General features: G+C 39.1%; 6 protein-coding genes across 7 annotated transcripts in view; 5 read left to right on the forward strand and 1 right to left on the reverse strand.

Moving 5' to 3' along the window:
- Positions 1-172: 172 nt before the first annotated feature.
- On the reverse strand, positions 173-2,720 carry LOC104812726 (histidine biosynthesis bifunctional protein hisIE, chloroplastic). 2 transcript variants are annotated; one of them, XM_010540046.1, is made up of 6 exons: positions 2,472-2,720; positions 1,309-1,554; positions 1,124-1,219; positions 893-1,044; positions 581-815; positions 173-370 (listed from the first exon to the last, which is right to left on the reverse strand). In XM_010540046.1, exons 1-5 carry the CDS (start codon positions 2,622-2,624, stop codon positions 611-613), a joined length of 852 nt encoding a protein of 283 aa, XP_010538348.1. In that variant the 5' UTR covers positions 2,625-2,720; the 3' UTR covers positions 173-370; positions 581-610. The 2 variants fall into 2 exon arrangements, with proteins under 2 accessions (XP_010538348.1, XP_010538347.1); XM_010540045.1 differs by lacking the exon at positions 173-370 and having other exon boundaries at positions 416-815.
- A 170-nt stretch (positions 2,721-2,890) lies between these two features.
- On the forward strand, positions 2,891-5,597 carry LOC104812727 (BUD13 homolog). Its single transcript, XM_010540048.2, has 7 exons — positions 2,891-2,974; positions 3,550-3,882; positions 4,115-4,182; positions 4,426-4,487; positions 4,713-4,889; positions 4,983-5,164; positions 5,273-5,597. Exons 1-7 carry the CDS (start codon positions 2,970-2,972, stop codon positions 5,277-5,279), a joined length of 834 nt encoding a protein of 277 aa, XP_010538350.1. The 5' UTR covers positions 2,891-2,969; the 3' UTR covers positions 5,280-5,597.
- A 4,081-nt stretch (positions 5,598-9,678) lies between these two features.
- LOC104812728 (protein BREVIS RADIX-like) lies at positions 9,679-15,127 on the forward strand. Its single transcript, XM_019202333.1, has 6 exons — positions 9,679-9,943; positions 11,614-11,776; positions 13,217-13,599; positions 13,817-13,946; positions 14,222-14,541; positions 14,753-15,127. The coding sequence occupies exons 2-6, from the start codon at positions 11,657-11,659 to the stop codon at positions 14,829-14,831; spliced, it is 1,032 nt and encodes a 343-aa protein (XP_019057878.1). The 5' UTR covers positions 9,679-9,943; positions 11,614-11,656; the 3' UTR covers positions 14,832-15,127.
- Positions 15,128-15,915: 788 nt separating this feature from the next.
- On the forward strand, positions 15,916-16,433 carry LOC104813327. The gene has a single exon (XM_010540891.1). The coding sequence runs from the start codon at positions 16,005-16,007 to the stop codon at positions 16,431-16,433; it is 429 nt and encodes a 142-aa protein (XP_010539193.1). The 5' UTR covers positions 15,916-16,004.
- Positions 16,434-17,547: 1,114 nt separating this feature from the next.
- Positions 17,548-21,352, forward strand: LOC104812729 (secretory carrier-associated membrane protein 4-like). The gene is made up of 12 exons (XM_010540050.2): positions 17,548-18,060; positions 18,734-18,826; positions 18,911-18,973; positions 19,067-19,100; positions 19,233-19,355; positions 19,794-19,856; positions 19,943-20,036; positions 20,217-20,262; positions 20,359-20,426; positions 20,785-20,833; positions 20,922-20,987; positions 21,283-21,352. The coding sequence occupies exons 1-12, from the start codon at positions 17,995-17,997 to the stop codon at positions 21,313-21,315; spliced, it is 798 nt and encodes a 265-aa protein (XP_010538352.1). The 5' UTR covers positions 17,548-17,994; the 3' UTR covers positions 21,316-21,352.
- Positions 21,353-22,202: 850 nt separating this feature from the next.
- The window catches only part of LOC104812730 (phosphoribulokinase, chloroplastic-like), an 8,943-nt gene continuing 7,082 nt past the window's right edge, over positions 22,203-24,063 (forward strand). Inside the window, exons 1-3 of the mRNA XM_010540051.2 lie at positions 22,203-22,887; positions 23,372-23,456; positions 23,521-23,605. Of these exons, the coding sequence (XP_010538353.1) occupies positions 22,331-22,887; positions 23,372-23,456; positions 23,521-23,605 (727 nt within the window). The 5' untranslated portion in view covers positions 22,203-22,330. The remainder of the gene's footprint in view (positions 22,888-23,371; positions 23,457-23,520; positions 23,606-24,063) is intronic.

A 24,063-nucleotide genomic window follows, 5' to 3' on the forward strand; every position in this document is an offset into this window, starting at 1 on the left:
ACGTGCTTGGAACGGACAGCGCAGAAGGAAGCGTTCATCTTTTTGTTCACCATAGGAGGACTCACTGGAATAGTCCCGGCAAATTCAGGGCTAGACATTGAACACCATAAAGATTGATACTTTGAGCTTTGCATCCATTGTTGTTGCAGTAAACTTGTTTCAGAAGAGATGATGATGATGATGATGATGATGATTGTCTCTTACTGGTTCAGACGGATTTATACATTGGTGATTTTCTGGTGACCAGTACGAATGAAAATACAAAGCAATCATTTTTATTAAAAACGGAGAATAAAAAAGAATGATGTAAACCAATCGCGGCTCTGCACAGGTTGAGAACGGCCTCCTCTGAGCCGTCCGTACAGTGAATCTACAAGAACAAACTGATTCCGTGCTAAATATAGGAAGATTCGGAAAAAAAAAAAGAAGAATTTGCATTTCCATTAAAAAAAAAATACTTTGTTGCTTGCACAATACATTGGCTAATGTTTGATGATAAAAACACAGGGCTTTATAGAATATATGTATAGCCCGACAATCTTATTCATAGAAATAAGTGGTCGCTTTGAGAAGATTTTACCCGTTACTGAGCGGTGTGATCCGAAACCGGTTACTCTTGCTTTGTTCGGTTATTCTTCTCCTCGATTCCTGACTGAGAAAATCGTTTCCTGAGAACTTCAAGAACGTCTTCGAACTTCACATCCCTTTTGGACAGAAGCACCATCGAGTGGTATAACACATCGGCCATCTCCGAGGCTGTTCGAGAATTCTCTTCCTTCTCCTCAAGCGTTCTACACAGCTCATCGGCCTCTTCCCTGAAACAGAATCCAATCACACAGCTCATCAGTCACAATCTTTTTTTTTTTGTTGCGGTGAGAGTATCGATGATAACCTTATCTTTGAGCATAGCAAACTGTCATCTGTCAATAGGCGTCTTGTCCACGAGGGCTTGCCTTCTTGAGGGACAGTCAGCTCTTCTTTCCGCTTAGAAATGGTGGATTCAAGTGAGTATAATGTTGTAGATGCCAGTTTGCTCCCTGCAGCCTGTCACACAAAGCAAGAAGTTAGTTCTTCTTATCGAAATCATCTGTCATAGGAAAGGCAAAGCAGACAGGAAGAAAACCTCTTCATCATTCAATTGATCAAAAACCGATGTGTAATAGCAAGTCTCTGACCCTGTATGACAGGTCGGCCCATCAGGTGTCCCGAGGTAAATTATCTGAGAAATCACTAACACATAAATCTCTGAAACATAGTATCAATGGGTCAAAAAAGGGATACCAAAATAAACGGGACAAGGGCACGCACCGAATCATTATCACAGTCAAGATAGATATCATGGACATTGATGTAGTTTTTGGATGTCTCTCCCTTCGTCCACAAAGTTGACCTTGATCGACTGTAGAATGTTGCCTTACGGGAAGTAATTGTAGTAGAGAGGGCCTCCCTGTTGATGAAGCCTTGCATTAAAACAGCTCCCGTATCAACATTTTGAGCGATTGCCACGGCTAAGCCTTTGTCATCCCATTTGATGCGGTCTAACAATTTATCTACCTATACATGAGAAAACAATAAAAACGGTATGATATATAGTTTAGAAATGCTTTACTAGCAACATATAATGCTTCATTAGACCAGACCAACTGCTTGTTCTCAACAACAAAAGCATCATGGGACTGAATCTGGAAGCCCAAGACAAAAGTTTCAATGAAGATGGCTTCAAATGTGGAGAACAGATGTAGCTCATGTCATCACGAAATGCAGACGACCGGGCAACGATGAACACCTTGGAGAGAAATCCAGACCAAAAGATGGAAACCATCAAAAGGCTTTCCTTCTCTCTATTTCTTTACCAGACATGTAACAGTTCAAACTCACGTGACAAAGAGTAGGCACCTGACATATGTCTGGCCAGATTCTGAGCTCACACATAAGATAAAATCCAATCCCAATACGAATAAACAGTAGTAATTATAAATCTTCAGCTTGAAATCTCCAAATTGCAAAGATACACATATGTCGATTTCAATCATATTCGTATAGCATTGTTTAAAAAAAAAAACTTCAGCTTTTTGACCTGAGAAAAATCACTAACGCGCCCATAATTCAAGGGGAAAAAAGAGGGCTCTGCTCCAACAGAAATGTGGAGAACTGAAGTAGCTCGGTACTCGACAAGCAACTATGGAAACCTTCGACAGAATTCGAAACAAGAAATGGCAGCCATCTCAAGGTTTTGCCTTTCTCTTTCTTCTCCTACCCTGGCGTGAAACAGCTCCTACCCACAAATTCCATGGTAGGCGCCTAAATCAACCTGGGTAAGCTCTTACACTACATCGACACTGCCAAAAACCGAAATTTGAACAATACCGAAAAAAGAAATGCTGCATTAACCCAAATCCCACCTATATGAAGAGATGAGAGATTGTGTAGCAGTTCACCATGGAATAAAAAAAGCAAGTTCACTTCGCTACCTTCACATTAAGAGTATTACACTTCTCGTTCGATGCGAAAACGATATTGGATCTTCTCCTCCGCTTACTGTCTCTGATGCAATAAGAGAGGGGAAAGTAGCAGCTACCTCTCGCTGGTAAGGATTGAGATAATACAGGGTAATAGACCGCCATTAAAGCAGCGTTACATACAGAACAGGCAAAGCAAGAGAGAGAGGTGATCGTCCGGAAACGGACGAAAATGGCGGCGAGAGAGACAGGGAAAGAACCCTAATTTCCTCGTTCGCTATCGTGACAACGACGTGCCTTATAAAGACAATTTTTCAAGAAGCAAAAAGACCAAAATATCCCAAAACTTCAAAAAGACTAAAATATCCCTATTATAATGCTTTATTTACCAAGCCGCCTTCGTACAGCTCCATTAGGTCTTTCGCCTTCAGTGATCTTTAATCGGAAACTGAAAATCATCTCAAAGCTTCACGTGACTTCGCCGGTTCCTCTCCCCCGTGAAAATTTCCGATGAGGTGGGTAGTTCTAATCTTTTCTGAATCTTCATATATCTGTCTTGTTTCGGAGACTGTTCCTGTCTAGATTTCATTCCTGGGCTCCTTGATTCGTGGGTATGGGGAATTAATACGATACAGAATCAATAATTCGGCTGTTCCCGCTCTTTCGTAGCTTGATAACGAAGAACTAGGAGTCATTTGATGTTTATACGAGTGCGGAAATTGGGTACCGATTCTGGTTTAGGCAACTCGCCTTGTCTTGATTTCCTTCATCATGTTTGAAACCCCGACCTAAATGCATGATTCGACTTCGACCCAGTGCTAATTTGAAATATCTAATGTTGAAGAAGAACGTTTCTTGATCGAAAGCTATATCATGATTGATTTTCTCAAGTTATGTTGGCTGATGTTCCTAAAATTGTTCGAGGCATAAGCTGCAGTTGTCCACATTCACAATCTAATCCGTTAATTTGGCGAAGTGTGACTTAGTTCCGTAATTATATAATTTATATTACGAAAACCGTTTCTGAAGTTTGGGTTTTCTGAATGAAATCGCATAATCGTCCACCTAATGTTAGTAATTTCCATCGTAGGAGGAGACGGCATGATTCTCCATCACCTGAACGAAGCAGAAAGCCGTTGGATCCCCCTGGTTTGAAAGATCATTTATCTCGGACTAGTAGAAGAAGAGCTATGTCTGATTATCCTGACTTAGATCTTTCACCGCCGAGAAAAACCAATGAGTATGCACGGCGTTCTTCTGGAAATTTGTCCAGAAGTTCAGATTTGGATATTTCACCTCCAAGGAAATCTCGAAGAAAATCACCACAATCTCCGCCAGCTAAGGAGCAGATAAGAACTGGTTTAATTTCCGGCCGTGATATCCGTGCTGAGAATCTGAAAACCAAGAAGAATGAGTTTTTGAGGTAATATTTTAAAACCAAACTAAGTTTAATCCTCTTGACATACCCTTCTTTGCATGATAATTGTCGTAGTAGGATTGCCAAATGCCTCTGGTGTTAGCTTTTTCTGGTCAATAATCCATTGAGCAATTGTCACCGAAATTTGGCTATGTGGATTTCGTTTTGGCAATAAGTATTTACCGTGTTATGTATGCTTTAAGTTGCCTGTTTTTGACATGATATACAATCTCGGCAGGTTTAAAGAAATGGATCCTATGCTAACCAGTGAAAATGCACAAGGGGTCTTCCGTGACAAGATCACAGGTTGTTTTGAATTCCTACTTCCTAGTCCTAGAAGGATTTGGTTCTTATTTCTTCCTCTAGATGGTGGGACCTGTGTTGAGTTCTAGATACACAATTCATCAGCAACATTCAAAGTTTCCTGAGTTTTCTTTCAAGTTTTACCAAAGTTTATCCTGGAACAACTTCCATTGCACCACTAAATTCTTTAGACACCGATGAAATGCATTATCCCGTTTCATACTCAGTTGCTTATTGATATTGCAGGGAAACGTATATCAAAGGAGGAATATTTGAGATCAAAGAAAAGGGTTGAAGGAAAACCAAAGGTACTGATAGTTGAAAGAAACATTTTTCCGATCCTAATGTATTCTCGTTTTGTAATTTAGGTTGAAATCTTGCAATCTTCATTTGTCCATAGGTACTAAACATATATTTAGTATTTTAAATTGAAGTTTCGGATGAGTAGGAGCTCAGATGTTACGTTCAATCAAAGTCTTTTTTATTAGAACTAGTAGAGTGCCATCTAACTGATTTTCTTTTATTCCCTGCAGGAGATAAAAGTTGAATGGGGCAAAGGATTGGCGCAGAAGCGGGAAGCTGAAGCTAAACTACGAGAACTTGAGATTGAGAAGAACACGCCGTTTGCCCGGACCAGGGATGATCCCGAGCTGGACAACATGCTGAGGCATACGATTAGATGGGGCGATCCCATGGCTCATCTGGTGAAGGTATTGATTGAAATCTCTCTTCTTACAAACAGATAACTGTAGTGCCTCACAATGTAACTTCTAATGCACTCTGCATTTTATTTATCATCACAGAAAAAGCAACCCATGCCCGCTTTTCCAGATCTGGGGGCCGACGAGAGAATGAAAGAGTCGGGTTTTGCAATACCTCAAGAGATTCCTAACAACAGCTGGATTAAGAGAGGATTAGAACCTGCACGATTCGCGGGTGGAATCAAATGTGGAAGACATTGGGATGGCGTTGATCGAAATAACCGGTAAATTACCCAGTACATGCGGTATATATAATGATCTACACATGCATCAAGATCAATGACCCGATTGATAAATCGGCATTTAATTTGATCCTTGTGTTTCATGGCCAGGATATAAGAAACACTGAAACAGGTGTTCAAGAGAGGATGAACGAGAAGAGAGCAACGGAAAGAGAAGTCTACCTATGGTCTGTTTCTGTCATGGGATCTCAACAGAGCTACCAGAACGAACCAAGGAATGGCTCTGGTTCGATATCATGGAGAACCGATCCGGTCCGGTTTAGGGGACGAGTGGAACATAGAGTAGTAAAAGTAGGATTCATGAATTAGCTTTAAGACCGTATATGCATTGTGTATATCTATTATATATATAACACAATCACATATTACGTGCGTTAATTTTTTTGGTGACTGTTTGATATTTACCACATGCTAATTTCATTTTCCTTCATAGGGTAACGTGATGAGGTTTTGAAATTTTGTACGGACGGGTTTGAATTAAAGGAGTGGGTTTTATTTGATTAAAACTGGCCCCGCTTGATTTCTCTTCCTTTTATTTATGTTATGTTTTATTTTATTTTATTTTAACGGGAGAAAAAGGAATCAAATTGAAAAAAAAAGGGGCATTACATAAAAACCTCGGAAATAGGGAAATGAGATTTGGCGTAATCTTCTTTGGAAGGGGCAACGATCTCACCTGATGACTGCTTTAATAAATCGTATTATCATTAATCAACCCCTAATTATTACCTCAATAATTAATCCATTAGTCTGTGGTTTCTAAAATCTTCGAACATATGGTTTTGTTTTGTCTCCCTGAAAAAACCTTAACCGATCAAATAATAACGAACCAAACATTTAAATTCTTTTTTGTAATTAAGTTATTTCTCTGTTTGTTAATCAAATGATTGCATGGAAAATGCTTCATATGCTGTTTCAGTTTTCAAATGCGTAATCCACAATAGATACCATCACCATGCATGCAAATCTCACGTGTAAAGTTAATGTTCAAATGTGGAAAATTAGCTACTGTTAAAAAAGGAGGAAAATTATTAAAACGGTATACATACATATATCATTGCAAATTCAAATAAATTATTTTCAAATTGATAGAGATATCCGAATTTGCTTGGTTATAAACTATGAAAAACAAATCCAAATTGAATAGTTCAATCGGTGAAATGGGATGTAAAGCGTTTGTTCTGCCCCGAATTTTAACTCAGATTTGGAGAAAAAACGTATAATTCAAATCATATGGTTCGTTTCTGACTTGTAACGGTAAGAGGTTTTATTATGTGTGTATATATATACGATCGATCTTTTGAAAAAAGAAAAAGCCCTAATTGCGTTTTTATTTTTTATTTTTTTAAAAAAAAGCATACAATCGATCTTGGAAGATCGGATGGAGCTTTGCCTGCTGTCCAGTCTCTCTGTTCGAAGCATTCTTTGCTTTAAGACAGGTTAGACTCGTCAGGAATAAAGCTAAATAAGTTTCCAAACACACTGTCTTCATTGTCGTCTTTGGCTTCACAAACATCTCTTACGTCGTATACGTATTTGATCTTTTTCATGCATGCATGCTCTCGTCTCGTCAAACTTCTTCTACACATGCACATTTCTAATGCTTTTGTCACATTAGACTACATACCCTGAGAGAATTTTTGTTTTTGTTCCAATATCCTTTTTCTAAAATAAATAAATAAATAAAGATAATATGTAAATAACGTATTTTCGTTGGATATATTCCTAAATTAAAAAAACAGTTTTTAGGTTTTTTGTTGTTTGAATAGGGTTTTGATTTTTGAACATCGAAATGAGTTAGAACTATGAATAACTCATATCAAACTAGGGATATCAAAACGAGTCGAGCTCGCGAGCCAACTCGAGGTTTGCTCTTTTTTTATCGAATTGAGCCAATAATATCTTAACCCAAATAAAAATGGGCTGAGTGAGCCAGCTCGCCACGAGCCGAGCCCAAACGAACTAGCGAGCTGGTTCGGGAGCTGGAGTAAAAAAAAATTCTTACGTTGAAACTTGAAAGTGTTGATATTGTTGGTATGATATTTTGATTTGGAGATAATTTTTTATATATGGATTCGGATGTGAAGATAGTTTTTTGTACATGGATTAGGATCTGATTGTACTGGATGGATTAAGATTTGAAAATGGTTTTTTGTACATAGATGGATTGTGATTTTATCTATTTGAAGATGATTTTTTGTAATTGTGAATATAAGTATGATTTGGATGTATTGGTATATTCTTATTATGTTGATGTATCATTTGGATATGATTTTATATAATTTGATACAATTTTTTTAGGTATTTAGAAAAAATATGAGTCAGTTCGAGAGTCGACTCGCGAGCTAAGCGACTTGGACTGAACCATGAATTTTTTTGGCCCAAATAAAAATGAGTTTAACGAATTTGGCTGAAAATGAGCTGGTTCGAAACGAATTGGTCCAAATTAGTCTGAGCTGATTTGTTTGATATTCAGTATATATGTTTAATAATAATAATAATAATAATAATAATATGAATAATTTACCAAAAAAATAATAATACGAATAAGGATGAGGAGGTATGAGATTTGATGCTGACACCGTGTATAGGCAGTTGACGTATCTATGTGAAAAGACGGTAGAGCGGGAAAGAGGTGACCGGTCATATCCGGTTTCAGCCGGTGACAGAATGTCTCTTTACTCTCTGTATTTGTTTTATGTAATTTCGTTATATACGCACACAAATACATACATACGTATATTATATATATATATATAGATATATGAAAAATTGAGAATCTATACATATGTAGGAACACAAGATTATAGGTATGGTATTGCTTAATGAGGAATTAACGTGTTGAACTATGTAGGAATTTAATCACGTGTCAAAAAGCAAATGTTGTTCTATTGCCTATCGATCTACGTTACTCAAGATTCGTGTAATGCAGTTTTATCTTTTTGTTTAGTACTCTTTCTCGAAATGCACGAGTTACTTATATGGTTTCTTTATCCATCAGTTCATTATTAAAAATTAATAAATAAATGGATTGCCAGCATGGCTAAATATGCATGTAAACTCAAGCTTCACTGTCATTTTTATCCGTTTTCATACATATTATTTCTCGCGAATTTCATAAATATGTGCCGCTTTTCAAAAATTTTGTAATAAAATTTATAAACGCAGATAGGAAGGTTAATAAATAAATAGCATACGATCCAATGCGGAGATGGAAACTAGGGCATAGTAAAGTCTTGTAATTTAACTATATCTAAATAAATATAACATTCATCCACCCAACAGATTATAGGCGAGTGGTCAAATTTGGGATAGGAGGTAATTCCACTTTGAGGTTGACTGTTCGATTCCTGACTGGTGGAGAGGGAGTTAATTTCTGGGTTTATATGATCCATATACAAAGGTTGCTCTCGGGTCGGAGATTTACCTAGTCAATGCGCCCGAAGACTAGCATCCAGGAGTCCTCCGTTATCAAAAAAAAATATAACATTCATCTTGATCCGTCACATACACAACAAATCTGGAAATTCTTGTCAAATGCCATATCAGTTTGTTAGAGATTTGTGAATAACGTATAGTAATTGCAATGACGAGCGTCTCATAAGTTTGGTATTCATATTATTGGATCGTCTTATATGATCTATTCGTGCCCAAAAAAAAGAATTCGGGTATAAAAAAAAAACTGAAAACACTATAATAACGACATAAACAAATTCGGACTTCATAATCAACCTGAAAAAACAACAATGGTTCCAAGAAAAAGAAAAGAAAAAAGAGTGATGTCTAATTGTCACATTAAAGTTAAAGGCATCTGGATTCACTGTTAGTCTAATTGTCTAATTGTCATATATTTTTGAAATATTAGTTACAATAGTTTTTTACTGCGGTTAATGTGGGATTATATCATGTCATAGAATTACGACTCTCTTTTTTTTTTCCTATGACAGACAAAATTGATCACGTGTATAAATATTAAATATCATATTTATATATCAAACTTAAAAATTTCATCTACCATCACGACATTTATCTCGTGATGGGTCGATATCAGCCATTTTAATTTTATATTCCAATAACCAATCAAAAGCTTTTATATGTCAATTTTGTTGGTATTTGAATTAACCAGTACAAAACTATATAACAATTTTAAGAACGATGCTAAATCGATAATTAAATTTAAATAAATCAACCAAAAGAAGCGGAGAAAGAGAATCCTGATGCGACCGTTCCCTTGGCCTTTGTTAAATAATACCCGACCCGTTTCAGCTGTCTCCAGCCAATCAGTGAGCGCCACGTATCTAATTCTCACTCTCCGTCGCCAGCAGACACATGGGCCCTCGCTTGCCGTCTCTTCTCGAGACCAAATTTCATCGCTGCACAAAGGTTACTCCGCCAACTCACGGCGTCGTTAACTAACGCCGTTAATTTCTCTTTCCTCCGCCTATATATAATATATATACCCTGGCGCTCGTTTTGTCTACCCCTCTTCCCTTCGTCGTCGTCGTAAAGAAAAAGTAAAAGAAAAATCGGAGCTCCGTTTCCGATTCCGGGTAGGGTGATTCGATTACCCGGAATCTCCGAAGACATATCTGCTACTTCTGGAAGCTAGTTTAACCTTCGAGCAAATACAGGGATTTTTGTCGGAGATTTAGCCGTAATTTGGCTCGGGAAGACGATCAGCTTCCATTTTTTTTTCCGAAACTCACTCGAAAATTTCCAGAACCAGATTCGATTTCGCTGGGAGAAGAATTTAGGGGCCAGGTACGAACGTGAAATTTTCTTTTGAGATTTTCTCGAGAAACAAACAGTGGTTTCAGTGCATTGAGTGGAATTTTCCTCTCTGATCGCTCAGTTTGATTCCTCTTTCAAACTTTTTCAGGAAACAAACAGAACGTTTTTTCTTGCTTTTTGGCTGTTGCATTCTCCCTTTTTTTCGATTGATTGATTTGATAGATTCGTATCGTTCGTATTCGTTTTTCAATGGCGAATATGTTACCGCTGGTTTCTCTCCCGTATTCTCGGCGTCCAAACAGATTTCCATCCACTTTCTCGGGAAAAAACACACACACACAGTCCCCCCAAATCCTCGTCCTGTAACTTCAACATCAGATGTCTTCGGCTTTCCAGGAAAAAAAAAACTGTTCATCATCACCGAAAAACCTTTTCTCATTTCCATTCAAAAGTTTCTTAATGTTGACTGTTGCCACTTTACTTGTGCTCTTTTTTCCCCTGGAGATATAAAATCATTCCGATTCCTGCAGGGAAATCTTCTTTCAACCACGTGACTGACGATTCCATTCTCTTGCAAAACATTAAAGTCTTCTTGCATGAATTCGTGTATTTCTTGGAATAGTGCTTCTTCTTCTGCTGAGAAGAAGAAGAAGAAGAAGAAGAAGATAAAAAAGATATTCTTTGAGGCTTTTGATGATGTGTGTGTATGTGTTGTGGAATGAATGGGGCTCTTTGCTGCGGGCAAAAGCATTTGACACACTCAGCCTGTCCTGTCTATTTAGACCACTTTACTCCCCACATAAAGAAAAAAACAATGCATTTGCCAAAAACTTATTCTACCGACTTTTCCATTAAAAGATTCTTGAATTAGAATGTAAATGCAATATATGTATATATATAAAACTGGTGAACAGTGTGATTTCTCTATTCAGGTGTTTGGCTCGATCTGTGAGAAACCTGGAGAATTTTCTATTGTATTTTTGCATGGGCCCCTCTGATCTTCAAGTTCTCCGTTTCTTTTTGTAATTAATATATTCAGACACTTTTGTGTATATCAAGATTACCCCCCACCTAATCATGAACCTCCATTGCTTACCTATGTGCCGTCTCTGTTTTTTATGATGTCTTGTATGAATTCATGGATAAGATCCTCATACAAATGTTTCTGCCTTTTTTTCAAAGGAAAAATACTCACAAGGGGGTTTCTTTATGGGGGTTTAAACTACTATCTGTGTCTTTTTTGAATTTTCTCGTGTCCTGTCCGGTGTGGGGTTTGGTGGTTGTTATCTGATACAAATATACAAACAACTTGTACATGCGTGTGTTTATGTGTGTTGCCGAAAGCGACAATTCTGTCCGCAAATTGCCATTATAGGCCGTGACGAGTGTTTACGACGCCTGTCACTATTAATTATTGTGGTAAATTTTTTTCTCATTTTCTTGCGAAAAAAAAAACTGCCCTTTTGAAGCTCTAGCGGGTGTTTGATCGTGTCTTGTAATGATTGGATTGTTCTCCGCATTTCTCATGAACAATGAATTCGTACCTTGATGATATCGATGTTTGGTTTATGTCACCCCTCCCTCTTCATGATTCCAGTTACCCTCTCTCTCTCTCTCCATATATATATATCTCTGTCGGTACAGAAGTTGTCTTCTGTTTTGGTCGCACTTTGAATATTTATCTATTTTATTGGTTATAGTTATAGGGTTGAAAAAAGGTGAAGAACACAGAGGAAAGCAAAGATGTTTACTTGCATAGCGTGTACGAAACAAATGGCAGACGGAGGTGAGGAGGTAGAAGGAGGAGCGCGTGAGAGCTCCACTCCCAACACTAAAGAAGCCGTCAAAAGCCTAACGACACAGGTCTCTCTCTCTCTCCCTCTCTCTAAAATCTTTGCTTTCCTTGTTGATCTTCTTGCTTTTTTTTTCCTCACTTTATTTTGCTGCTTTTTCTCTAATTGCCTTGGTCGCGAAACAAACAAAGAACAGAGCCCAGTTACCGTCTCATAAAAAAAACAGCAAAAATCTTTTATTTGTGATTTTGCTTTTTCATGCTCTGACCGCAACGGCCTTTAGAGTCGTCTGAAGTCTTTGTCTTTTTCTAACTAAAAGACTTCAAATTGGATTTGCTCGATTCCAAATACATTAAAGCTGAGTGATTTCGTTTTAAGCCTTTCCATTGAGCTCAACAGTATTGAGATCACGTGTTGTCTAGCGGCCGGAGTTTTTCTTTAAGACAGAATCTTAGGATGACACAGCGTCACTTCAAGACATCCGGGGGATGAACTCTCCCCTACCTAACTTTTATTTTCCTAGAATCTTTACCCATCTCTCTTACATTATAGAGTAAAAAAATACAGGTATAGATGTTATAATATTATTAAATTGCATCATTCCTTAATGAACATGATTTCTTTCTTTTTTTTTTGCTATAAATAATAAATGAGATTTCGAGTGGTATACTTACCTCGAATAAGGTTTAGTGGATTCTTACCTATGCAGGGGAGTGGGGGCGACTCTATAGTAAAAGAACATTACAAAAAAAAAATGTGATGGAAAAGAGGATAAGAGGGTGATATGATTGTGTTCGGTTAATGGGGAGGACAAGACGAAGTATTTTTATTTCTAAATTATGTTTGATCTCTTAGATTCAGTGTTGCTGTCTTATGATCAACGAATATATTAATACCACAATCCTCTTTCTCTCCTTGGGTTGAAAAGTATCTATCTCTTGATGCATTTATTTTGGGTGGTCGATGATAATGTCGTGTTGTTGAATAGATTTGCATCTACCCTCTCCTCCATGTTGTCTGGGTGATTCGCAGTTTTGGACAGAACAAGCAGCTTTGATAAACATACGTCTTGGATATGTCTAAATATATGATAAAACTGTTGATACTTACTGTATGTAATTATAAACGGGCGTTTGGATACTTGTTCCGTGCAGATCAAAGATATGGCCTTGAAATTCTCTGGTGCTTATAAACAATGCACAGGCTCCAGCAGCTTGAAGAAAGGGCAACCATCGTTCCCCGATTTCGACACTGCTTCCGACTTTCCCTCCTTGGGTTGAAAAGTATCTATCTCTTGATGCATTTATTTTGGGTGGTCGATGATAATGTCGTGTTGTTGAATAGATTTGCATCTACCCTCTCCTCCATGTTGTCTGGGTGATTCGCAGTTTTGGACAGAACAAGCAGCTTTGATAAACATACGTCTTGGATATGTCTAAATATATGATAAAACTGTTGATACTTACTGTATGTAATTATAAACGGGCGTTTGGATACTTGTTCCGTGCAGATCAAAGATATGGCCTTGAAATTCTCTGGTGCTTATAAACAATGCACAGGCTCCAGCAGCTTGAAGAAAGGGCAACCATCGTTCCCCGATTTCGACACTGCTTCCGAAGGTGTGCCCTACCCTTATCCGGGCGGAAGCTCGAGCTCCACTCCCGCGTGGGATTTCACGAGCTCCTCGTCCCGCCATCCAGCCGGACGGACCGAATCAAGATTCACTGCGATATACGGCGGTGGTCGGGAATCTATTTCTGCGCAGTCGTGCGATGTGGTGCTAGAGGATGAAGACGAGCCGAAAGAGTGGATGGCTCAAGTGGAGCCCGGTGTTCATATCACGTTCGTGTCGCTCCCCAGCGGAGGAAACGATCTGAAACGGATCCGCTTCAGGTACTTCCAATCCATTTCACGTTGATAAATTGTACATTTCTGTATGCAGTTAAACCCTTTTTTGTATAATCATCGAAACTTGATCGTTCAATCAAATTCAGACAGTTTAGTCGGTAACTTACTGCTGTTCCATGTCTATAGACTTTTCAGTTTAGTTAGTGATTTGATAAAACGAGATGGAACTAACATTACATGTGTGCGTGTCTTGTTATTGAAGTCGGGAGATTTTCGACAAGTGGCAGGCTCAACGGTGGTGGGGTGAGAATTACGATAGAATCGTAGAGCTCTACAATGTACAGAGATTTAACCGCCAAGCCTTTCAGACGCCCGCAAGATCCGAAGACCAGGTAAAAGCATCAGTCTTTAGGTAACATAACAAAACAAGAACATGAACTAAATCCAGTACATGTTCTTGTTTTTTTTTCTTCAGACTAGAATTTTATTGTTCCGTTCCGCTACTTTTTTCTTCATTAGACAAACTGAGACAAAGCATCTGTTTGTTTGCTTAATATGTTACTCGGTTCGTGGGGCTTTTGGGTATAAGAGTTGCAATGTTTCCGCTACTTTTTTCTTTCAGACAAGAAACTGAGACAAGAATCTGTTTTGGTTGCTTAAATCGTAGAGGGATTCGACTTACTCGAGGCTAGAGCCAGCGAGGGAGAGCAGAGACTGGACACCGAGGCAGAACTACGGACCTTCTGGAGCCAGTGTCCCACATCACTTCTATGGCGGCGGCTCTAGCACTTATGGACCAAGCAGCCACGCGGGGGGACCTTCCATGGATCCAGCACGAACCACCACTTCTTCCAGAGACGAGCCGCCATCCATCAGTAACGCCAGTGAAATGCACGCAGAGTGGGTCGAAGAGGACGAGCCCGGCGTTTACATCACCATCCGGCAGTTAGTCGATGGGACCAGGGAGCTACGGCGCGTCAGATTCAGGTAATTCAAACACGTGCATTTTATCTAAACTTAGAAAGAAAGAAAAAAAACCCATGTGGTCAAACCAAAGCATATGGTCAGAACATGTCAAACTACGTGTAAAAAAAAACGTTAAGTCGTGTCCTGCATTACAGGCTCTACAGCTAAAAGAGGTAAAAACCAGCCTCGGTCATGAATTCAAACATACGAACCAACCATTTTTTTGTTGCAGCCGAGAACGGTTCGGGGAAGTGAACGCGAAGACGTGGTGGGACCAAAACAGGGACAGGATACAATCACAGTACCTGTAGAATCCCTCAAACGTCCGTCTTAAAGCCGTCTTCTTCACATCTTCTTGGCATCACACTTAGGTATACACAAGAAATCATTTCTTCTTCTTCTTAGCTTAAAGGTGAAGATTTTCATCGGAAAACAAAGAGGTTCTATACAGATCTGTAGTAATCTTAGCTGTCGGCTTTGTGACAGCAAATTTTCCAGCGGTGAAATGGGGGAAAAAAAGTTCCATTGATTGGTTTATTTGTTTCTTTTGTTTGGTTTTATACTTCGAGTAGAAACCATGGATATTTATTACATTATTATCATTATTTTTTTTATGAATACATTATTATCATTATTATTCATTGCCATACCAATTCGTTCATATATATATACACAAAACCATGACTTTCTTATTGGACAGGTAATTTCATAAATAGTTCCAATGGTGTTTTGTCATTGACTTTTTTTTTTAGTCGGGCAATATATGATTTCGAGGAATATAATATATGGAAAAGAAATCGCGTGGGCTGTCGATGGCGGCTTCCGAAGGTGGGGACCGTCGGAGCAGGTCTCCCGGTAACACATATATAAACAAATGACAGCTATAGTCGAGATTATGGATTATTGCATGTGCGCATATACAATATACATTATATATAGCTAACAAAAAAAATATACATTATATACAGACACGTAATTCAGGAATCCAGCCTTTGCTCGATAAATTCATTTCTATCGAAACGCGTTAAAGACAATATTAGACCGAGGTGTTCAAGATTTGGTTTTGTCGGATTTTGGGCTTTGGGTGTTTTATTACATTTATGGGCCATTGGGGTAATAGTTGGGCCGAAAGCACATTTAGAGCCCTAGCGTTTTGTTGCTAATAGGGTTGGCCAGCCAGATTATGTCCGAGTATAATTGCGGCATACATTTTATTGAACAAGTCAGTAGCGTCAGAGTTTGCATGGTTCCCAAGTTCTTTGACCAATGTCTTCGATTATGATCCGCATCATGCTTTTTTTTTAGAATTTTGATTTTAATGTTAACATTATGTTATCTTATCTTATAATATATATGTGTGTGTAGAATCACCAGACGTATTATATAAAATGAAGACTTAGTGGAATGGAAGAATCTACCTACAGTAACTCTCTCCTTATAAAATAGAAGGTTTTATTTGCCAAGACAAGAAACACACAGAGAAGATGGAAGAGAGTCGAGACATGGCGGAAGAGACAGAACACACCAGATTCTCCAGAGATGTCCACAGGATCATCGTCTTCGTCAATGGCGGCATTCTCGGGTTTCTCCAGCTCACGAGCCAGGCAACCACCTCCTCTCTTCTCGATTCCAGCCTCTGTTTCTGGTCCCTCGCTCTGATCTCCATCCTTCTCCGCCTCTCCGAATTCAAACTCCGAACTCCGGTTTTCCGCCGCTTCGTCGGAGACATGAGCCATTTGTTCGGATCTCTCGCTGCTCTCGTTCTCATCTCTGTCGTTTGTTCCACCTTTGCTCTGGTCCTTCTTCCTGTCTGGTTCCTTCGGCTCTTCGTCGTCGTCTTTCTAGTTTTCAAAGAGATCTTCGTCATCGTTCCGGAGGCAAACCAGTCCCATGCCGGTCCAACCGACCCGTAAAATCGGTATGGATGAACCAAACCGGTTATCGCAAAGGGTTTAACGTTTTTTTCTTACGTCGAAGGATTTTTCATTTCAGATGTGTGTAACACGTTATTATTATAAACTTATCCTTTCATATATATTATCATGAATAAATAGTATAGCAATTTTTTTTTTTTTTAAAGAATTGTTTCGTAAACTATTTTTGCATCGGAAGGATATGGGTTCAAAATGGAATCGTTTTCCCTTTTCGTGGGTTTGGGGAGGGCGACGTTGGGCCTCTGTTCCCATATTGTGGGCCTCACTAATGGGCTTGAAACGTGGCAGAATATCCCACATCGTAAACGAAATGATATGAATTATATTATATTTAGCTGAAGAATACAAGAGAGTTTGTCCCTTCGGGGACATCCGATAAAATTGGAACGATACAGAGAAGATTAGCATGGCCCCTGCGCAAGGATGACACGCATAAATCGAGAAATGGTCCAAATTTTTTTTTCTCCCAAAAATTTCCCGGACAGATTTCCATCCGGCGATGGATCTTCATCGTCGTCGTCTTCTTGTTTACTGTTTTCTTGTTTCTATCTTCAATTCCTGGAGTCTCGTTTTCCACCAGATACTCTCGAGGATTCCTGGCGTTTCTCGGCTGCCAACCACTCCCTGAATTTTCCCAGGATTCCTAGTTTCTCCTTAGATTCTCTTTTCGTTTTTTTTCCCGGAGAAAGATTACCGCGTTGATGTTCATATATTTTTTTTGTCTTAATTGTTCTTAAATATCCGGCCGTTCTCGAGTTTTCATCATCAATCGAACGAATTCTAAAAGCTCTGTGCTCTTCCTTTACCTTCTTCGCGAATATCAGTGTAGTATTTTTTTTTTTTGTAAAGAAATAAACCCGAAATTACAAATTATGCTCAGATATAACATAGTGTTTCTATGGGGCTAAAGTAGTAATTTGTGTTGATTCATAATGTATATATACAGAAAACAGAGATAAGCTGAATAACAGTTTTTATTTTCTCCAACTATTCTCTCTTCTCTCTACAGTGACTTTCTCTTGACGATTCATGTTTCTTCTCCGATATTGTTTGATATGGTATCAGAGTCTGCATTCGAGATTCTGCCGATTGTAATATTTTGGGTTTACCTTCGATACCTACCTAATCGTTATATATTTTTTTTCATTGTATTCATTTGGAAAAAATGTTAGTTAAATACTCATCTGTTTCTTTTTTTTTTTCTGTGTTTTTTGTTTCGATGGTGTTATTCTTTTTTCTCGAGAAAATTAAAATCCCGAGCCGAGCCGAGCCGAGTGTATAATTACATATCGATTACGTAATGGGGTGGGCCGGATCTGTTGGTCACCGGCCCCAATTGTTTAAAACCTGGGGGTAGTTTCGTAAATACAGGTTGTTCGAAATCCCGCTTTCGCTGGAGAGAGGGAGAGGAGCCCATCCTAGTTAGCTAGTAGCTACGCAGTCGGTGGTGGTCGTGTGCGTGTTTCTCTTTCGCCACCTTCTTTTCGTGCGATCTTCGCGGGAGAATTTTGTGTTGCGGAATCTAATATCTGAGACGAGGATGAACCGCCACCACGATTCCAATCCCTTCGAAGAAGAAGAGGAAGAAGCTGTCAATCCATTTTCGGTGATTGCTCTGTTTTTTTCCTCCTCCAATCTTTTTTCATAAATCTCCGCTTTTTTATTTTTGGATGTGCTTACTCGATTTTGTGGCGTGACGTTCTATGTATGTTGGATTGGTGTTTGATTTTGCGATTTTTGCGTGTCGAACTGTAGTGGAATCGAGATCATTGTCATTCGTTCGAGTTTCCGACAAGTCATAATTAGTTTGTGGCGCTCGAGAATATAGTGGGATTCAGTGTGGTGTAACCGTCGGCGTGGTGCGCGGACGTGATTGCTGGCTCACATGGTTTTGTAAAACTCTTAACTGAACGGGGAAGGCTAAGTGTTTGGATGCGTATAACGGTGTTGAGTTGATGGATCTCTGAATGATATTCTGATAAATAATTAAGGTGGTGAACTTTGTCCTTGGATCTGGGAACTACTTCCCGGTACTTAACAAACTAGTTATGTGGATCATGTAATCGGGTCTATTGGGTTTTGCTTTAGTGCATAGTTTGGTCTTTCAACCACGAGTTGATTGGAATTCAGTTACTGATTCATGGAAAACGGATAAGAGAAGACCAAGGACAAAACTTTGAGTGTTGTACCCTTATCAACCTTACAGTGAAGTATTCGGTATGTGTTAATCATTTTGTTTGACAGTCTATTGACTTCTATATATAATGGAAAATTTTCAGAAGGGTGGTGGCGCCGCTGGAAGGGTTCCTGCTGCATCTAGACCAGTTGGATTTGGCAAAACCAATGATGACATACCATTGGATACAATGAATGTAATCACATTAGTTTCCCCATATTCATGCATAATATTACTTTCACCTGTATTTATCTTGAAACTGCATGTTTAATCGGTGCAGGACTCTTCAAAGAAACAAAGAGAGGTTGCTGATTGGGAAGCAGATCTTAGGAGGAGAGAAATGGTAATTACCAGACATGCCTGTTTTTTTCAGTTTCTCTGTCTGTTTCTTGGTATTTTTGTTTTGTTTACGACTGTTTGCCTTTGGTTCACCCAGGATATTAAACAAAGAGAAGAAGCAATTACGAAATGTAAGCAAATGGAACCTTGATCACCAATGTTGTTCATCAGTTTGTGCCTCTTCACGTTAAACCATACGCCACCAAATGTCATGGACTAATGGTCGGTCGCTGACTAACCTTACACTTCGAATTGTTTCATAGCCGGTGTCCAGACAGATGATAAAAATTGGCCACAATTTTTCCCAATCATACACCATGACATTGCTAATGAGATACCGATTCATGCACAAAAGCTGCAGTATCTGGCCTTTGCTAGTTGGTTAGGTAAGCATGATCATAATCATATATTCCTGGATTATATAGTCTTTTTTTTTGTAAGCACAATTGGTCTTTTAGTCTTGACACTATCAACTTTTCTCTTCTGCTGCCTACTTTTTGTAGCTTCTTCTAACCTTTTGGTCATTGTTTGTTTAGCTGTTTCTTGCTTGATGGAGAGTTCTTAAAGTTTCTAAATAGCATGCTGTATCGCCCTATTTGATAACTATTGCCTATTATATGATCTAGTGGATATGCATGTTCTTGTGAAATCGTTGTAGTTTTGGCACAATGACCACGTGTTCTCATTTGATGCTATGTCAAGATTGATAAGAGTGAAGTTACCATCACTTTTTTAAATTTTTCTATCCTGTTAGTTATATGAGCTGTATGGACTCCACAATGGAGAGAACAAAATGGCTGATACTGTTTGAGTTTAAATTTCAGGTATAGTTTTGTGTCTCATGTTCAACATCATAGCTGTAATTGTCTGCTGGATTGAAGGCGGAGGTGAGCTTATAGTGTAGTGCTTTTCCTATATGACACCACTTTCTGAAGTTCTAAATGGATTTGGTTGAATGCTGCTTCAATCTTAGGCGTTAAGATCTTCTTCCTTGCAACAATCTATGCAATGCTCGGATGTCCACTTTCGTATGTGCTGTGGTACAGGCCTCTCTACAGAGCAATGAGGTAATGCTTCTTTATCTACGTTCTCTGGATGGTTTAGAAACAAACGTCATATGATTCACCTTCCATTCACTTTGTATCTACTGTGGACCTGTCATTCTATTGGTAGAATGTTTATGCTGTAAAATCGATTTATACTTTTCTAGAGGGATCATATAATGGGATGATTTTCTCACCTTGCAGGACTGACAGTGCTTTGAAGTTTGGTTGGTTTTTCTTGGTCTACTTGGTGAGTTTATCAAAAACTCTTATGTTTTAGATTTTTATCCCTCGTATATACAAGAATGTTTTTCTTTTTCTGTATTAATGAACAATGCTTCTGCAGATTCACATCGGCTTCTGCATATTTGCTGCCATTGCTCCTCCGATTGTCTTCAATGGCAAGTCATTAGCGTAAGTCTTTGTACACGCCTGTGTCATCCATCCATGCTCGACATCTCTTATGCTTCATGGGTGATTATTACTGCCTAGTGACTAGTGAGGGTTACTCGGAAAAAATAATTTATGAATTTCACTTCGCTCACTCTTGTTTTAGTTGTTGGCAACCTGAACACAAATACTATAAGAATTTAAGCTCGTCTATCATGTGAGCGCTGTTGCAGTTAGGATAGAGAAATCTTACTAACAGACGAACCAACGTTTTCAATCTTTCCAGTTGCCATTATTTAAGGTTTTTGTGTCGCTGTATTGATTACTGCCTGCCTGTCTGGTTGTGATAAACCGCTTCTCTTGTACTATTACTCAACAACAGGGGTGTGCTCGCGGCAATTAATGTCATCTCAGGCAGTTTATTAACAGGGGTACGTACCACCATCTATGCCTATCCAATTTAATGTAATCGAAGCCTGTAGCTTTTACAAAAGCATGTTCATTTTGATCGTACTGCAGATCTTCTACTTCATCGGGTTTGGTCTCTTCTGCTTGGAGTCGCTTCTCAGTCTCTGGGTTCTCCAGGTTAGCCTCCCCAAGCTTACTTCCTCAGCCTTATTTGATACTTTATGTTAGTGTAGCATAACGTATAAACTCAAAAACTCATGTAAAGCAATTTCAATTCCCCTCTAGGCTCTGGCTCTACCAAAGCCGGATATAAGCCTATATGTACACCGATACGAGTATATATGGTTTGATACTTTAGCGCAGTAGTGTGTGGAGAAGGTTTTTAGATTCATTTTGCCTGAGCCTAAATAACATCCATTCTCCACTCACTCAAGTGACTGACTCGTGGTTTTGGCCGCTTTGACCTATGCAGAAAATATACCTCTACTTCAGGGGAAACAAGTGAAAGCAGATAGAAACACATTTAAGGTAAAAGGGTGGCTGGTTTCTCCCTTTTACATTTTTTTTGTTTGCATGCCTATATATATATGTATGTATATATATATATATACACATTTAGTTTCACATTTTAGAGAGGCGTGGCTTTTCTTTTGTCAAAATTATGAGTTGGTTTGGTGTGATACATAATAAAATCAACCATCTAAATTAGGACATGGCATCATTCCCTGTCACACACGCCACGCCACGCGTATATAAAAGTATGAATCTCCATACCCTGTTGTGATATATACACATAATCCCCGTCAATGTGATTCATCAACCTTCTCCGTATCCTTCCCAACTCTCTCCCCCCACAGGCCACACCCCACCAATAAATATTTGAGGAGAATAAAAGATCAATGGTTGTAACGTGTGAGGATGAAGCTGAGGTGGCGTAATGTTCAATTACGATTTTGCCCCCATGTCCTACTCCTGTGGCTCCCCTCCCTTGGTATTTGGCCTTGCCTATGAAACCAGGGGGTGGTTTGAGGAAACCAGCCTAACTAAAGTAAAGACCCTAATCCAAATTTACGTGTTTAGTTCACTTATTAAACTAATCCACACGGCTGGTTTTTTACTCCCTCTACAAATTAATCTATATGTAAGATTTATACTATGTATATTGCCAAAAAAAATATGTTTTGAATGATTTCCGTGCGGAAAGAAACATTGATTAGTGCTATTAGATTCAACGCGGTAACTTTCAAAAACCGTTGCAAAAAATAATGTGCTAAGAGCCAAACAGGACCCATCGGCCACCCATCTTTCAAGAGCAAAGACAAAACAAGACACTTGTTTTCGCCTTTGAAAACCCTCGATTCAATCTGTTGTTTTAAGGGCATTTCCTCTTCTTCCCCACAGCAAGAACCGACAAAACTAAAGTCACTTTATTTACGTCACCTTACAAAAGCCCATAAAGCAAAATTCAGAACCCATTTCGTCATTACATCTCAGCCGGAGCTCGGGGTTCTGAAGCTTCAATGGCGGTCTCCACAATCTACACGACTCAGTCCCTCAATTCACCCCACTTCTTATCTTCTTCTTCTTCTTCTCCTTCCTCTACACCCCTCAGCTCCAAGCACGTCCTCTTCTACCGGAGAAGATCGCCGAGCAACCGGAGACTCACCACCGTCGTAACATGCTCCGCCGGCGACCCACAGACAGTGGTGATCGGACTCGCCGCCGATTCCGGCTGCGGTAAGAGCACCTTCATGCGGCGACTCACCTCCGTCTTCGGAGGAGCCGCCGAGCCACCGAAAGGCGGGAACCCAGATTCCAACACTCTCATCTCCGACATGACCACCGTCATCTGTCTCGACGACTACCACTCCCTCGACCGCACCGGTCGGAAGGAGAAGGGAGTGACGGCGCTTGACCCTCGAGCCAACGACTTCGACCTCATGTACGAGCAAGTCAAGGCCTTGAAGAACGGCGTCGCCGTCGAGAAGCCGATCTACAACCACGTCACGGGACTTCTTGATCCACCGGAGGTCATTCGGTCCCCGAAGATCCTCTTCATCGAGGGTCTTCACCCAATGTAAGTACTGTGTCTTGGAACCTCTCTGGTTCCGATGTCAACCCTTTACTCGGGTTCTGATTTTTGTCGGAATCAGACACAGAATTCGGCGACTTTTTTTTATATGTATTTAACGATGAAAACCCAAAAACGGCTCTGTATTCTCTCTCTAACGACAGCCTCGGCTCGAACTTCAGCCAAGAATTCGATGACTTTTCACTTTGACACCATTCATGGCTTTCGTACTTAATTCAGAATCAGACAGTGAATGCCCGAGTTTGAATTTGAGTCGGAAGAATTCAATGGCTTTTGAATATGGAGAATCTTGGGTTTAGATCCGTTGACCGAATTAGAAACCCGTTTCGTTCAAAAAAAAGAAAAGAGGAAACTTACAGATAAAAAAAAACATGCTTTAAATTGCTGAATTTGGATTAATCATTAGCCATAAAACATTTTGGTAATGTCTTTATTATACATACATATATATGTATGAATGATTATGAAGGTTTGATGAAAGAGTGAGGGACCTCTTGGACTTGAGCATCTACTTGGACATCAGCAACGAGGTTAAATTCGCATGGAAAATACAGGTACAGTCTTCCCAGCTAAACATTGATTGTTTCTTCATTAACCTGACGGCGATGATCTTATTAGAGGGACATGGCTGAGAGAGGCCACAGTCCAGAGAGCATCAAAGCCAGTATCGAAGCTCGCAAGCCCGACTTCGACGCCTATATCGGTATAAAACTTTCGTTGTTTTCTCTCGATATGATGACACAACCATTGTCCGAATGATATATGTATAAAGAGATATGAAGAAGATTTGAGAAAATTACGTAATATTTAGATTTGATTTTATTTCTATATTTTAGATATTTATATTTATTAAATAATATATTTTATGATTTTGTTTCTACTATAAATATTGTAATGTTACATGTTGAATAATGAGAAATCCAATGATTCTTCATCTCTTTCTCTATTATGGTATCAGAGTTTCGGTTTTTGTTCTAAATATTTTTTTTTATATCAACGATGTTCGTTGAATCCGAAAACGATGATGAAGATGACGATGATATACTAACTTCAATAGTATCATCACCTTGAGTATCGTCTTCCATTCATTTTTTTTCTATTTTTTTCCGACGACGGTGTTTATCACTGTCACCCCTAGCCGATGTGCTACTCTTTTTTTTT

The sequence above is a fragment of the Tarenaya hassleriana genome, unplaced genomic scaffold, assembly GCF_000463585.1.
Source record: "Tarenaya hassleriana unplaced genomic scaffold, ASM46358v1 Cleome2, whole genome shotgun sequence".
NCBI lineage: Eukaryota > Viridiplantae > Streptophyta > Magnoliopsida > Brassicales > Cleomaceae > Tarenaya > Tarenaya hassleriana.

Excerpts from the sequence above, each read along its gene's own strand:
- LOC104812729 (XM_010540050.2), top strand. The coding sequence starts at position 17,995 with ATGAACCGCCACCACGATTCCAATCCCTTCGAAGAAGAAGAGGAAGAA. Across the intron at positions 20,263-20,358 it reads GGTTTTTCTTGGTCTACTTG|ATTCACATCGGCTTCTGCAT; the intron begins GTGAGTTTATCA and ends ATGCTTCTGCAG. Across the intron at positions 20,427-20,784 it reads TTCAATGGCAAGTCATTAGC|GGGTGTGCTCGCGGCAATTA; the intron begins GTAAGTCTTTGT and ends ACTCAACAACAG.
- LOC104812726 (XM_010540046.1), bottom strand. The coding sequence starts at position 2,624 with ATGGCGGTCTATTACCCTGTATTATCTCAATCCTTACCAGCGAGAGGT. Across the intron at positions 1,220-1,308 it reads TTGACTGTGATAATGATTCG|ATAATTTACCTCGGGACACC; the intron begins GTGCGTGCCCTT and ends GTGATTTCTCAG. Across the intron at positions 816-892 it reads TTGCTATGCTCAAAGATAAG|GGAAGAGGCCGATGAGCTGT; the intron begins GTTATCATCGAT and ends ATTCTGTTTCAG.
- LOC104812728 (XM_019202333.1), top strand. The coding sequence starts at position 11,657 with ATGTTTACTTGCATAGCGTGTACGAAACAAATGGCAGACGGAGGTGAG. Across the intron at positions 13,600-13,816 it reads CTGAAACGGATCCGCTTCAG|TCGGGAGATTTTCGACAAGT; the intron begins GTACTTCCAATC and ends TTGTTATTGAAG. Across the intron at positions 13,947-14,221 it reads CCGCAAGATCCGAAGACCAG|AGGGATTCGACTTACTCGAG; the intron begins GTAAAAGCATCA and ends CTTAAATCGTAG.
- LOC104812727 (XM_010540048.2), top strand. Across the intron at positions 4,488-4,712 it reads GGGTTGAAGGAAAACCAAAG|GAGATAAAAGTTGAATGGGG; the intron begins GTACTGATAGTT and ends TATTCCCTGCAG. Across the intron at positions 4,890-4,982 it reads CCATGGCTCATCTGGTGAAG|AAAAAGCAACCCATGCCCGC; the intron begins GTATTGATTGAA and ends TTATCATCACAG.
- LOC104813327 (XM_010540891.1), top strand. The coding sequence starts at position 16,005 with ATGGAAGAGAGTCGAGACATGGCGGAAGAGACAGAACACACCAGATTC.